The 14522-nt window shown below is 33.5% G+C and overlaps 2 protein-coding genes across 10 annotated transcripts; one reads left to right on the top strand and one right to left on the bottom strand.

Annotated features, from left to right (window-relative positions):
* The first annotated feature begins 298 nt into the window (after positions 1-298).
* LOC110929719 (fimbrin-1) lies at positions 299-10405 on the top strand. Of its 9 annotated transcripts, none has more exons than XM_022172903.2 (20): positions 300-471; positions 584-690; positions 1176-1214; positions 1765-1935; positions 2473-2492; positions 2581-2638; positions 4117-4283; positions 5159-5329; positions 5412-5650; positions 6051-6222; positions 6305-6343; positions 6833-6901; positions 6993-7109; positions 7198-7409; positions 8011-8166; positions 8237-8436; positions 9288-9445; positions 9545-9641; positions 9756-9847; positions 9931-10405. In XM_022172903.2, the coding sequence occupies exons 7-20, from the start codon at positions 4194-4196 to the stop codon at positions 10180-10182; spliced, it is 2064 nt and encodes a 687-aa protein (XP_022028595.1). In that variant the 5' UTR covers positions 300-471; positions 584-690; positions 1176-1214; positions 1765-1935; positions 2473-2492; positions 2581-2638; positions 4117-4193; the 3' UTR covers positions 10183-10405. The 9 variants fall into 9 exon arrangements, 8 of the variants coding, with proteins under 8 accessions (XP_022028595.1, XP_022028593.1, XP_022028594.1 ...); XM_022172901.2 differs by having other exon boundaries at positions 4113-4283; XM_022172902.2 differs by having other exon boundaries at positions 1765-1941.
* A 2826-nt stretch (positions 10406-13231) lies between these two features.
* On the bottom strand, positions 13232-13915 carry LOC110932076 (B3 domain-containing protein At2g31720). The gene has a single exon (XM_022175436.1). It carries the CDS (start codon positions 13913-13915, stop codon positions 13232-13234), a length of 684 nt encoding a protein of 227 aa, XP_022031128.1.
* Positions 13916-14522: the final 607 nt, after the last annotated feature.

Genomic DNA, 14522 nt, shown 5'->3' with positions numbered 1-14522 from the left:
AAACCACAAGTACTAACTATGTTAATACCCTAGAAGTTAATATCTTCAAACGTTAAAAAATGAAAAGTTAATACTCTAGAAGGTGATTTTAAACTATTAATACCTAAGTATGTTACTTTTTACAAATCATAAACACTATAATCTATACATATAATAAAAGAAACCTGATTTGGGACACGTGTCACTCAATAAGGGCTTCTTTGACTCTTTTACCCGCTCAATGCTGGAACCGGGTTATGTAACCGGGTCATACGGTGATCCATGACCCGTATCTCATTCAAAACTAAACTCATTAATCGTATTATTCAAAACCCTAATCTTCTCCACCCCACAAACAATCTTCTCCACCGCCGTTTCCCAGGTCACCAACACACAAAACCCTAATTACTCTTTTCACCATACGCATCGTCGATCTAGCAGTTCATACACGTCTACAGCAATGCTTTACAAACGATTTAAGTTCGCCAAATGGTAAACATTTATATCCGATTTATGGAAATCGTATTTTTACAGTTTCGATTTTTACTTTACTTGCTTATGTTTTCGTTATTTGATTGATTCAATAAAACAACGATGAATTTAGCTACATCTCGGATTAAGTTGATGAAAAAAAGGAGTACAGATTAATCAGATGAAAGAGAACTGGCTCAGTTGCTTGAGACTAGCCAGGACCATACTGCACAAATTCGGGTATGTTGTTTTATTTTCTGAATATGATTGTTCACCTTATTGATAATTACCATATTTATTAGATTAATTTGTCATTATAATCATTATGTTTAATATTTTATTAGGTTGAACATGTAATTAGGGAAGAGAATATGGTGACGGCATATAATTTGATTGAGATATACTGTGAACTTAGTGTTACTTGATGAGTTTGGTTCTTTTTATAACATTTGACTTTCTTCCTTTATTTGAAAGTTTGTTTGATTGTAGCTCTGCTTTATTTTAGGATAATGGTTCATTATTATATTATTTGAGTTCTTGGTTATTAAGTGGTGAGTTTTTGATAATATTCAGATTACTTGCGAAATCAATTTAAGAAGAAGAATCAGGACTTAACTTGAATGTTTAGATATTGGAAGCATCAGTATGTCTGATTTTTGTTTTATCTTAGCCCTTTACCATGGCTGGGATCAACTCATGATTATGTTGTTTTTTTGTTTTGGCAGGTGAGCACTTGATGGGAAAAGAGACAATATAAGATTTTGGTAAGAATTATATATAGCCGGCTAAGGACATATATCAGTATTCTCATACGCTTTTGACCCATTTTGAAGCTGTTCATGTTTTCGTTCAACTTATATATTCTTTGTCCATCTTTTAATGATAGTTTAATATGTGAAATATGATAAAAAAAAAGAACATTAATTCTTTGGGTAAAATGGTTTATAAGTTCCTATGAAACAAATTAGACTTTTGCTAGCTTTCTACAATTGTAAATTTGCAACTGAAATTGAATATCTGTGGATGCATTGGATGCGAAAATTTAAAAGGAACATCATCAAAGTGGTTTTTGCTACCTAATTTTATTCAAGGTAATTGTTACTTTTTAACCCATGTATCATACTATTATGAATTCGTTGATTTGGATTATGTTTTATAAAGAAAAGAATTAACTTAGAAGTTACAAAACTTGCTAATAGTTTTATTAAAAGATCAAATTATTATTGATATAGCATAATTTTAACCATGTCCATTTTGATCTGAACTAATCAGTTCAACTCATTTCGCATTTGTTTTTGAACAATGGTTTTACAGGACAAAATTGCTACTCACGTGTTCATGAGCTGCTTATAAGCGTATATGCATACCATAACACAAGACGGATGTTGTACATAAACACAACCGAAACACTCGAAGAACGACACAAATTCAAAATCTAAAGAGGGAAAATGTGGATCGAAGAACGACAAAAAATCAAGTTTGTAGGTGATGGTAATGTATTGCCTTAAGTGCATACCAAATAAATAGGAGTTTAAATGTATTATAGCAACAATATTTTTGCTGAAATAACCATGAAACTAAAACTGGCATTTTAATTTGTTAACCCACACATACAGGTATCCCAAAGGTCTTATCAAGCTTGAGTTTTTAATGTGTTTGTTGAATTCATCGGTGTCACCAAACAAGATTTTCAAAATTTATTGTTTTCTATCTTTGTACGCTTTTTAAAATTAATAACAACTATAGTATTTGCTTTTAAACTGTTAAAAGTGTTACATGATCTATTAAGTGTTTTCAAAATTAAAGTAAGTTTTTTAGGATATGTTTTATAGTTATAGCGTTTTTATTATTCAACCACGTGTAATACACGAGAACTTATTTTTCGAGTCATTTATTTTAACATTAATTTCTACTTTGTGTGTGAATTTCTAGAATGTGACACTTTGCTATATGATCATTCTACACTCTACTCATATGCCAAGAAAGTACTATATCTTTATATTTTTCTTTTGTTGTTTGCAGGTGGATCTTAATACAAAGAGGTTAAATTTGCAAGTTGTAAATATTAAAGTTGACAGTATAGGAGCACTGAAAGTTATTTTTGTCGATGTTTGGAATGTGAATAACCAGGAGCCAAATTTGATAAAGTTGGTAGGCGTACTCCCCATGGGATTCTTTTGTTTAGAAGGTATTTTATTTTTTTATTGTTAGTTATTCTTATAAATTAATCATTTATAATTGAATTTCATATGGGAAAGGGATGCGACAACTGAGCAACAAACGAGCTAAGACTCTCAATTCATATATATGTTAGAGTCGAAGCGTTTTCATTAAAAAAAAGTTACAACGGGTCATTTTCTGATGCAAAAATGGAAAACTATTGCTCGACATATTTAAGATCAAAACATGTCAACGTTTTTTATATTATCTGGATTATATTTGTAGTTTCACTTTGTCATTAGACTTATGTAATATATTTAACTTTATGTTTTACACTTTTACTTTTAGTTTGAATCAAGACCCTTAAAATGTCATAGTATTGTTATGTGTTAAAACCTTGTGTTACTTATATTAGATAATGAGGGCAATCTTAAAAACAAGACAACCAATGGGGTGTATAAGGACTTTTTTAGTGAAATTTGAATCATTGGTTGTATTTTTTTTTACCTATCATGTGTGTTTTTAAGTGTACTTTATTTATATTAAATTTATTTCCATTTAATCTTAATTTAATTTAAACAAATTTAAAGTATTTTTATTTGTTAAACCGCGTGTACACGCGGGCTCTAACCTAGTTAACTCTAAAAAGAAACCATAAAACTTAACTATTTATCAAATCAAATATCATAATTTATATCTAAAAATAGTTGTAGTTTTTTTCCTACTCAAAACCCGACAATATCCAAAAATGTCTGTTGAGCTCATCCTCACATGAATCAATAGAGGCAAAGGTGATGATGTGGATATTATGGGTGCGAAACCATTCACCGAACGAGACGCGTGTACCGATCGGTTATACACGCGCGAGTAGGGACAACGCTCATTAAATTCACATAATTAAAAAAATCTAGAAATATGTTAAAATGGAATTGAATAGCGCCCACAGCCGTTTCTTAACTGGCGTCTTCTCCATGCTTTCTTCATGCTACAACTCATCTCACCTTCCAAAATTAACAAAATCAAACCGTTCATAATTGCTTCATACATATTTAAACCTGTAATCAACTGTTGAAAAGTTAGAATTCAGTTAATTCAAACGGTTATCATCGCAAGCAGGTTTGTATCGTTTTCTGCTTCAATTTCGTAACAACATTATTTTGAAGCAAAATCACACACAAGTGTTGATAATTAGTTCATACATATTAAGCTGTTGAAAAGTCGAAATCAGTTGATTAAATAGTTATCATCACAGACAGGTTTATATTTGTATTGTTTTCTGCTTCAATTTTGTAATTGATATTAAACTGTTAGTTCAATTTGTGTGTGGTTACTTACGGACTACCGACCATCGGCCGTAATGTGTTTTGTTTTTGCGCGTTTGGTTGTTTTAATAATTTATTTATTATGTAGTACTGTTTGATTTTTCGTTTGGGTTATTACTTTATTGATTTGACGGGTGATATTGACTTTGATGATGATGATTTTTTTTTTTTTTTATTTAGGTAGGGATTGGGGGTTTTGAAGATTATTTAATTGGAAGAGGTTAAGTAGGCAGTTGTGTTTTGTGAAATTTGGGGAAGAAAATGATGTCTAAATTTGAAGGAGTTGTTGTGTCTGATCATTGGCTTCAAAGTCAGTTCACTCAAGTTCAGCTTCGTAGTCTCAAATCGAAGGTGATTAATGTTAATTTTGTTCTATTAATTAATAATTGATATTAGTTTGTTGCTCATTACATTGTTGTTTTGTTTTGAGTTGGTTGTTGAAAATTAAGGGGTGTTTGGATGAGTTTTTTGATTGAATTTTAACGCTTAATGTAACACCGTATGCAAATTCCACATCCGCCTAGAGAGATGTGTTCATAAGGAATACCGGGCCTTGAATATCACCAGAGCGTTTTGGACGACGCAATGGTTGTGGATGATAGAAAGACTCCACAGGTAAGCGTGCTTAGGTGAGAGTAGTAATAGGATGCGTGACCTCCCTAGAAGTCTCCACTCGGGCAACCAAAAACAAAATTGTGAGCTCCTTTAGGGCAAAACGGACAATATTGTTGGTACAGAGTCCGAATGTTACACTCAGAATCAAGATAATTTGTTTTGAATGTTTGGGTCAAAATAATAATATTTGAGAATCATGTAGGAGGTTGGTGTTAAAAAAAGCTGAGCTATCCTTTATTCTAAATGTAGGGGTGTTTGGATACACGTTTGAAAAGGATCATTAGGACCCGAAAGCTGAATATCCAATTCTCAATGTTTGGTCAAAGTGATTATGGTTACAGTTATTGTTTATGGTCAAAATAACAAGATTTAGAGGAGCTAGTATAAATTTCTGTAATATTTGACGGGCGTTAGGATGTGCGTTTAGAACTGATTATTTTGACCTACATTGCTTCAATAATTAAAATCTAGTAACAAGTTGATTAAAACCAGTATAGGCATGTAATTTGACATTTACCTTAGTAAATGAGTTTTCTTACGTCGTGTTGCACACTTCACTAAATCTGATTATCAACAGTTTGTATGATGATCTTTTGTTTATGGTTTTATAGTTTACAGCATTAAAGAACCAAAATGGGCAAGTTCTTGTTGGGGACATACCAGCCTTGCTTGTGAAACTAAAGCCTTTCAGCGAGACGTTTAACGAGGATGAAATAACGGAGATATTACGTGCATCTGGTTTTGATACAAGTAACGAAGTCGATTTCGAACAATTCCTTAAGGTAGTCACTGGCTCAACATGTCTTAAATCGATTAAGTAAAATTTGCGATAACGGTTAACCGTTAAGTTCATTGCATGGACAGACTTATGTGACTTTAGAAACACAAGCTGCAACAAAATCCGGTGATTTGAAGAGCCCAACTTCGTTTCTGAATGCAACTACGACAACACTACTTCACACCATCCATGAATCAGAAAAAAAGTCTTATGTTGCTCATATCAATAGTTATCTCAGAGAAGATCCATTTATGAAGCAGTTTCTTCCTATAGATCCCGCTACTAATGAGTTGTTTGAACTTGCTAGAGATGGAGTCCTTCTATGGTATTTAAACACGGTCTGCTCAATCATGCTCTACTATGTATCGGGTCCGGTATTTTTCAACCAAAGGGGTGCATTAGACATGTCAGACGGGTTGGGCAATGAATAAATCTATTGTGCAAGTCAAACTGATCAGTTTGACCCACAACAATAATAACCAAAATTTTTATAAAGCTATTAAGGAGGTCGTATCACGTATGCATGTATATACACTTTGGTCTGCTTTGATCTGTTCAACCCGTTTGACTCATTTTCGTTTTAAACCAATGTTTGAACTTGACCCATTTGAGATAAAATTAGATCCAAATCAACCATTCGTAAGTAAATGGTTCGAAATCACCAGCTCTACAAGAACCTATAGTCTGTGGTGGTTTTTCTAATGTGTTATAATGGTATAATGCAGTAAACTTATCAATGTTGCTGTACCAAATACGATAGATGAACGGGCTATCAACACAAAGAGAATACTTAACCCTTGGGAAAGAAATGAAAATCATACACTTTGCCTCAATTCTGCTAAGGCTATCGGGTGTACAGTGGTCAATATTGGCACACAGGATCTTGTTGAAGGAAGAGTAAGATATTTGGCATAAAATTATATTAAATTTTGATAGTTTACGTTTTGACAATATTATATTTAACAATTTTGTTTTGCAGCCTCATCTGGTACTTGGCCTAATTTCTCAAATCATAAAGGTGAGATTGATGTATTTATCTTGTTAAAGAAAGTAAAAATCTTGTTACGGAAACACGTTAGGTACTTCATAGCAAACATTTGTGAACAAACACTTTAGAGAGAAAATAATATGTTTAAGAGTAAAATGCCATTTTCATCCCTGAGGTTTGGCTAGTTTTGTGACTTTAGTCCAAAAGTTTGTTTTTTCGCATCTGGATCCAAAAGGTTTGAAATCTTGCCATATTCATCCAGCTCATTACCTCCGTCCATTTTTCTCCGTTAAGTGAGGGGCATTTCCGTCTTTTTTGTTAACTTAAAGGGCAATTCGGTCTTTTTACATAAAGTGAAATAACCGAAATGCCCTTTAAGTTATGAAAATACCCTTGACTTAACGGAGAAAAATGGATGGAGTTAACGAGCCGGATGAAAATGGCATTTTACTATATATTTAAAGAGGTTTTTGTTCTTCAAATCTTAGCGCTTGCTTCTTGCAATTGAAACACTTGCAGATACAACTTTTGGCGGATCTAAACCTTAGGAAGACACCACAGCTACTGGAATTAGTGGAGGACAACAATGTACTTCTTTTTGTTAAATATTTTTTCTATTTTTCATCATTTATACATAATTATTTATCTACACGCGATGTTGCTATATATCACTTTGCAGGATGTTGAGGAGCTCATGGGATTAGCACCTGAAAAACTCTTACTCAAATGGATGAACTTTAATCTTAAGAAAGCAGGCTACAAGAAACCCGTAACAAATTTCTCATCCGATCTTAAGGTAATTTAATCTCTCTCTTTTATTCAAGCTTGCAACATATTGTTATAGTATTTTCATAACTATAAATGTTATTTGTTACGTTGTATAGGACGGGGAAGCTTATGCATACCTGCTTAATGTTCTTGCACCGGAATATGGAAGCCCGGCCACTCTTGATGCCAAAGATCCTGTTGAAAGGGCTGATTTGGTACTTTCACATGCGGAAAAAATGGATTGCAAAAGATATTTAACTCCAACCGACATTGTTGAAGGCTCCGCAAATCTAAATCTCGCATTTCTTGCACAAATATTCCACCAAAGGTTAAAGATGACCAAGCTGATCTAATTATCCATGGGAAAATCACCAAAATGGACATTGACCAATCAACTTTACCAAAATGAACATCGATCACGTCTGTGGTAGATGTGATCCCTGACTATTGCGTCTAAGACTCAAAGTTTGCGTCTGAGATTGTGCCATGGGTTTCCGCGCCTACTTTTTTTCTTTTCCACCACGATTTTTAAACGAGCATACTTTTTCATACAATAGTAGTCTTTTATAAAAAAAAAAAAAAAAAACACACCAAATTAAAGATAATAAAATTCTCTTTAATTTGTTGTAGACTTTTTAAAAGATATTAACGTATGAAAAAGTTATGCTCGTTTAAAAATTGTGGTGGAAATAGTAAAAAAAACTAAGGATGATGACACGTGTCAAGTTTCTATTGCCAGACGCAAAGATCAAGGATTGCGTCTACCCCATACTCAATCCATGTTCATTTTGGTAAAGTTGGTGAGTCAAATGTTTAATTTCGTGATTTTCCGTTCCATTTTATAGGATGTTATATTACACCTTATATGATTTGATTATGGTATGTGATAATGGTGTTCTTTTCCTCTTCGGGTTGAAAACGTCTTGCAGAAATGGTCTGTCTGCTGATAGCAAAAATATCTCTTTTGCCGAGATGATGACAGACGATGCACAAATGTCCAGAGAAGAAAGGTGTTTCAGACTCTGGATCAACAGTCTTGGAACATCTTCTTATGTCAACAATTTGTTCGAGGATGTTAGAAACGGGTACATTTTTATTTAATAAAATCATAGATTTGTTTCTTTAAGCAGTGCTTAGAGTATCTTGTTTATACAGATGGGTACTTCTTGAAGTTCTTGATAAGGTTTCTCCGGGTTCGGTTAACTGGAAGCAAGCAACTAAACCTCCGATTAAGATGCCGTTTAGAAAAGTTGAGAATTGCAATCAAGTTATTAAATTAGGAAAGCAGTTGAAATTTTCAGTTGTGAATTTGGCGGGAAATGATTTCGTTCAAGGGAACAAGAAACTCATACTCGGTAACACGCTTTTCAAGTTATTTTATAGCACTATAGCTGGCAAGATGGGTGGGTCCGAATGTCCAATGGGAAAACAAGTTTTTTTTTTAGCAAGGGTTAAGATGGAATGGGATGTTTTTGGTCGAGTCACAAAACATTTTTTTGTCCATTTTTTTTATAAATAAGAGTAAAGTACACAGATAGTCCCTATGGTTAACCAAAATTTTGGATTTAGTACCTAGCTTTCCAAAAGTACACGGATGGTCCCTATTGTTTGCACTTTATAACGCATTTGGTCCTCGGCTTTTGCCAAAAGTACACGGATGGTCCTTGTGGTTTGCACTTTGTAACGCGTTTAGTCCCCAACTTTTAGTGACTAAATGCGTTACAAAGTGCAAACCACGGGGAACTTTCATGTACTTTTGGCAAAAGTTGGGACTAAATGCGTTACAAAATACAAACCACAGGGACCATACGTGTACTTTTGGAAAGCTAGGGACTAAATCCAAAATTTTGGTTAACCACAGGGACCATACGTGTACTTTTGGAAAGCTAGGGACTAAATCCAAAATTTTGGTTAACCACAGGGACCATTTGTGTACTTTACTCTATAAATAACTTATGCTCGAATTATAATTACAAAACACTATTATTACAACAAAATTTTGAATCTCTGAATAGAAGAAATTAGGATTGTGTATCCAACTAAATAGACTCTAAGCGACTTTCAACCTGTTTGACCAATAACTTTGACCCGTCCAAGATAAAAGATAGCCCAAATCAACCGGTTCTTAAGTAAACCGATTGATGGTGACTCATCTACTTGGCAAGTAACGATGATAGAACTCATTTTGAATTTACATTCTTGTCAGCTTTCTTGTGGCAGTTGATGAGATTTCATATGCTTCAACTTTTAAAGAACTTAAGATCGCGATCTCAAGGGAAGGAGATAACCGACGCAGATATTTTGAAATGGGCAAACAAAAAAGTGAAGATAACAGGCAGAGCGTCTCAGATGGAGAGTTTTAAGGTTGGATACAATGTTATTGTTGTGTTATTTCTTTATCAGCAGCTGTCATTTTGTTGTGCAGTAGTGATGATCTGTTTCTTTGCTGTATTATTTGTGCAGGATAAGAGCCTTTCGAGTGGAATATTCTTCCTTCAGCTTCTGAGCGCAATTGAGCCTAGAGTTGTCAACTGGAACCTTGTAACCAAGGGCAAAAGCGGTATATGCTTCCTCATAACTTCAAGATTATGTCGATATAATCATAATTGATTTGATTTCAGCATCTTTTAGAAGCATTTCCATTAAGCCTGGGTATATTGTTGGTGGTTGCTAGATGAGGAAAAGAAGCTGAATGCAACTTACATAATCAGTGTTGCCCGGAAGCTTGGGTGCTCGATATTCTTGTTACCCGAAGACATCATGGAGGTAATTCGGGTAGCTTGTTACAAGTCTTAGCATTATGTACATACGATCTAACGTTGGGAATTGAACCATGCATTTAATTACAGGTGAACCAAAAAATGATACTTATGCTTACAGCCAGCCTTATGTATTGGAGCCTGCAGCAGTCTAAGGAGGAGGCTGAATCATCTCCTTCATCGGTTGCCGAGACTCCTGAAGGATCTCCGGAAGCTTCCCTTAACGGGGATGATGATAGCCCTGTGGGACGTCCTGAGATATCCAAATTGTCGATCGATGATGATGTAGCATCTGATACTCCGGTTACACCGACCATAGGACAAGATGACACTTCCTTGTAATAATATGTTTTGGTTTGTACAAACTTTGGATAGAAGAACATGGAAAGGAAAAAGGTTAGATATTATACAAAAAAAAAAAGAAAAAAAACAAGGTCCGGTTTCCTGCACATTTATTATTTGGTAGTTATTTAGATTTTAGCCATTGATATAGGACTGTTTTTGCCTTTTTGGAATGCGATAGGGAAACCCTACATAACCAGTCTAGTTGAGTACTCTTGAACTACTTTCAATTGGGTCGGTTGGTTATGTTTTGTTAGTTTATTAATAATAATAGTTCAGACTCCATATTTGTTAATTTCAAGCTTCATGTTTTGCTAATATTTTGAATTTCACATCAAAAGAATTGCTAATGTCTCATATTATGTTTTAAATTAACTAGGTTTATCACCCTAGCCGCGTTGCGGCGAACTTCTTTTGTTATTTAGTCTGTGTTTACATGTGTTTTGAAATCACTATGAGCGCGTTGCACACGGAATCACTAACAAAAATAAAAAGAAAATGTAAAAAACCGTAAAAAATAATCGAAAGAAAATCAACCAAAAAATTTGTATGTTAATGATGTTCGTATGAAACCCGTGGTCAGAGATGAGCAAATAATACCCGGTACCAGTACCGAATTTCCCGAACCGAAGGATCCTAAGTACCAATTCGGTACCGACTTTTGGCGTTCCTAGTACCGGTTCGCTACCGAATTTTACCTTCATATACCGGTACCGTAACCGGTATTTTCGGTATCGGTTGCCACCGAGCTTATCCCTACCCCTGAAACTAAAAGAAGAAATCATTAAAAGTTGAAAAAAATCAGCAAGAAAAAGTTTTACGATACCATTGTTGTTTGTACGGCACCCGTGATCAGGGATGAGCAAATGGTACCGTGTAGCAGTACCGAATTTCCCGAACTAAAAGATTTTCAAACTCAATCCGGTACCTACTTTTGGCGTTTTCTGTATCAGGCTGGTGCCGATTTTTACCTTCATGTACTAATAATGAACCGGACCGTATCCGTATTCTCGATACCAATATTGGTTGATACCAAGTTATCCAACTTAGAAAGTAAAGAAAATAATAATTTTTATTATAATATTAATCTATACATATAATAAAGTAAACCAATGTGTGACACGTGTCATTCATTGGAGACGTCTATTTCTTGGTTTTCCCAACCCCGTGTATTACACGGGTTGAATACATGTTCTTTTATCTACGAAATATATAATAAAAAAGTTATATCTTTAAAAACCACATGTATTGCATTACACGGGTTGAATAAATTACACTTATAATCATTAAGATATGGTTTGAAAAAACAAACTTTGATGTGCTATTTATTTATTAAAATATGAGAGAATTAAGGCGTATTAGAATCCTAATGTAATCACAAAACTATTAATACAATCTTAATTAAAATACCCATATAGTATAATTTTTTTTTTAAATCTTGAGGCCCTATACATTTGGTGGCCTGAGGCCCAAGCCTCAAAATACTTGGGCTTGGGCCGACCCTGTTATTATATAGTTTAAATTGTTCAACCCGTGTAACATACGGGGAACTAACCTAGTATATTATTATAATATATTTAAATCATCTCTGTTCATTTCATCTTGATTAGTAATAATATAGTAATAATAGTAATAATAATTCTCTTAAAACTTTAAATTCACGAGAAAACTACAAAATGTATATAAAATAATCATGTTTATAATTATATTGTGTTTTGTTCCACCCGTCGCAGCAACAAGGACTTATTAATGGTTAGAGTTAATTACATAGTTAGTCCCCGTGGTTTGCACAAAATAACATACTTAGGTACTAATAGTTTAAAATCACCTTTTAGGGTACTAACTTTTCATTTTGTAACGTTTGGAGGTATTAACTTCTTGGGTATTAACATAGTTAGTCCCTATGGTTTGCATAAAATAACATACTTAAGTACTAATAGAATGTGATTTTAAACCTACAAATAACGTTAATACCTCCAAATGTTACAAAATGAAAAGTTAATACCTTAGAATGTGATTTTAAACTATTAGTACCTATGTATGTTACTTTGTACAAACCACAGGGACTAACTATGTAATTAACTCTGATGGTTATTAAAAAAAAAAAAGAAAGACTAGAAGGGTTGATTTAGGGAACAGGTAAATTTATATCATCTTAAATTATATAAAGGGCTAAAATTGGGCACCTTTATTATAAAATTTGCAATCTTAAAATGGGCCCAAATGTGCTAGCATTATTGATAACCATTGTTTGCTGCCACCACCAATTTTCAGTGCCAGGATTTTATTCCTATGAGGTTTGCTTTTTTTTTTTTTTTTTTTAGACTTTTCCCAACTAAATATTAGAATTTTAAGGCCGGGTCGGGTCAGGAAACATAATAAAATACGATATCATACATAATAATACATGACTATTAGAAAACACACAATAAAATTACAATGTCATTAGAAATAATAATTTACTTGCCGAGCTCATTCATAAAAAAATATCATATATTCATAAAAAATATCATAGAAATAAATTTATTTTTTTAAATTTATTGTTCATATGATTTTCATTCCATAAATTTGTTTCACTTTTTTAATTCCTTTCTCAGTCTAAAGCTCAATTTTCTCCGTCTAAAACAATATAGCGCATGAACCCATTTTTGATACTTCTTAAAACGACCCGTATCAAACGCAACCCATTTTGGTCAAACCTGACCCGTTTTGACCCGAGATACCTTTTTAAAGGAAAAAAAATATTATTCATACCGGATATACGTCTGCATTGTCCCATGATATTGATTTAGTACTTCCCAGTTCTCACACGAATGTAAACCTTTTGCTTATAGAAATAACTGAAACAAATGTAAACTACACTACAGACGAAATCACCAATATTATGTTATGTTTGAAAAAGAGATACCAGCAAAAATTATCATCCATATATTCAAATTAATCAAATCTATACAAAATCAATATCATCATCCAATTAGCTAATTAACGAAATCTAACACAAGAAACTTTCTACTTCAACGAGAATTGAATACAACAACTTGTTAACTCATCAAGCAGCGTCGTTCACAGCATCGGTTCTCTCCACCGGCACAATCGCAAAGCATAACTGTCGGTCTTTACGAAACGCCCACACTTGAATCATTGTATCTTTCTTCAAACCCTCATTATCAACCACAAAGTTGTTCCAGTTTGTCTTCAACACATAGTTGTCACTCTTTTTCATAGGCCACTTCTTCAACCACAGCGGTCTCGCGTACATTTGCATCATCGAACCCACAACTCTAACCTCAATACCATCTTTATCAACCATTCGTATCTCATCATCCGTCAAGAACTCGTGAGGTTTCGTCACCAGTTGCTTAATCGGCATGTTTAATCTGTTTTGATCCTTTTTCATATCACTTTCATACAAAACCTTCTGGATCACAAGCTTCATGTCTAAACCATACATCTCACCCGTGATGAACCGCTTCAACCGCACGATTGAGTCGTCGTTCACAACCGGCCCACACTTCATCTTCTTTGACATCTTCCTTATCTTTTTCTTGTTACTGTCATTCTCCAACAACAAACATGATTTTCGTTTCTTGATCATAACTTTGTCGGCTGCTAACGCGTCCTCACGATGATCATGACCATCTTCCTCTTCCAACTGTAAACTATGATCATAGAACGAGAACGATGATGGTGCGGCGAATGGAGCACGAACATTAAGGGACAGAAGAGTATTCATTGTTCTGTTAATTTTTTCGTATATGCAGAATGTGTGTATAATATGGGTGATTGTGGTTATATATATAGATACGAGTTTGATCCTTGTTGGCTAAGTTTAAAGATCTTAACAAGAAAATATGAGAAAGAGATTGTAGTTTATTATGGAAACTATATGTTGTATTTATTATAACGTCTTTATTTAAAATTTGAATTTAGTTTTATTATTTTTTATCTTTAAATTGTAACTAATATTTTGTATTATATCCGGACCAAATGGTTAATTTCAATTTTGTTCGGCCAAATTTACGAAAAAAATTTAATAATAAGATTCTAATTGATTTTGGAAACTAGAGGTTTAGTTATCAATTATCATATTTTCAAATTTCAAATATAACGATTCCAATTCTAATTGATTTTGGAAACTATAGGTTTAGTTATCAGGATGTTAGGATCAAATAGGAAATAGAAAGTTTGGTTTGGGTAGAAAGGGTAAAAAAGGAATAAGATTAACATGTGTAAAACAAGAAAATAAATGAGGGGTATTTTTGTCAACCACAATTAGTCTAATTAAAAGTTAGATAAACAATATTTTCCAAAATAAACAAAACTTACTAAAAGAAAAAAAA

Source organism: Helianthus annuus, chromosome 3 (assembly GCF_002127325.2).
Source record: "Helianthus annuus cultivar XRQ/B chromosome 3, HanXRQr2.0-SUNRISE, whole genome shotgun sequence".
Lineage (NCBI taxonomy): Eukaryota > Viridiplantae > Streptophyta > Magnoliopsida > Asterales > Asteraceae > Helianthus > Helianthus annuus.
This window is presented reverse-complemented; position numbering and strand designations above follow the sequence as displayed.

Excerpts from the sequence above, each read along its gene's own strand:
- LOC110929719 (XM_022172903.2), top strand. The coding sequence starts at position 4,194 with ATGATGTCTAAATTTGAAGGAGTTGTTGTGTCTGATCATTGGCTTCAA. Across the intron at positions 5,330-5,411 it reads ATTTCGAACAATTCCTTAAG|ACTTATGTGACTTTAGAAAC; the intron begins GTAGTCACTGGC and ends TTGCATGGACAG. Across the intron at positions 9,446-9,544 it reads CTCAGATGGAGAGTTTTAAG|GATAAGAGCCTTTCGAGTGG; the intron begins GTTGGATACAAT and ends TTATTTGTGCAG.
- LOC110932076 (XM_022175436.1), bottom strand. The coding sequence starts at position 13,915 with ATGAATACTCTTCTGTCCCTTAATGTTCGTGCTCCATTCGCCGCACCA.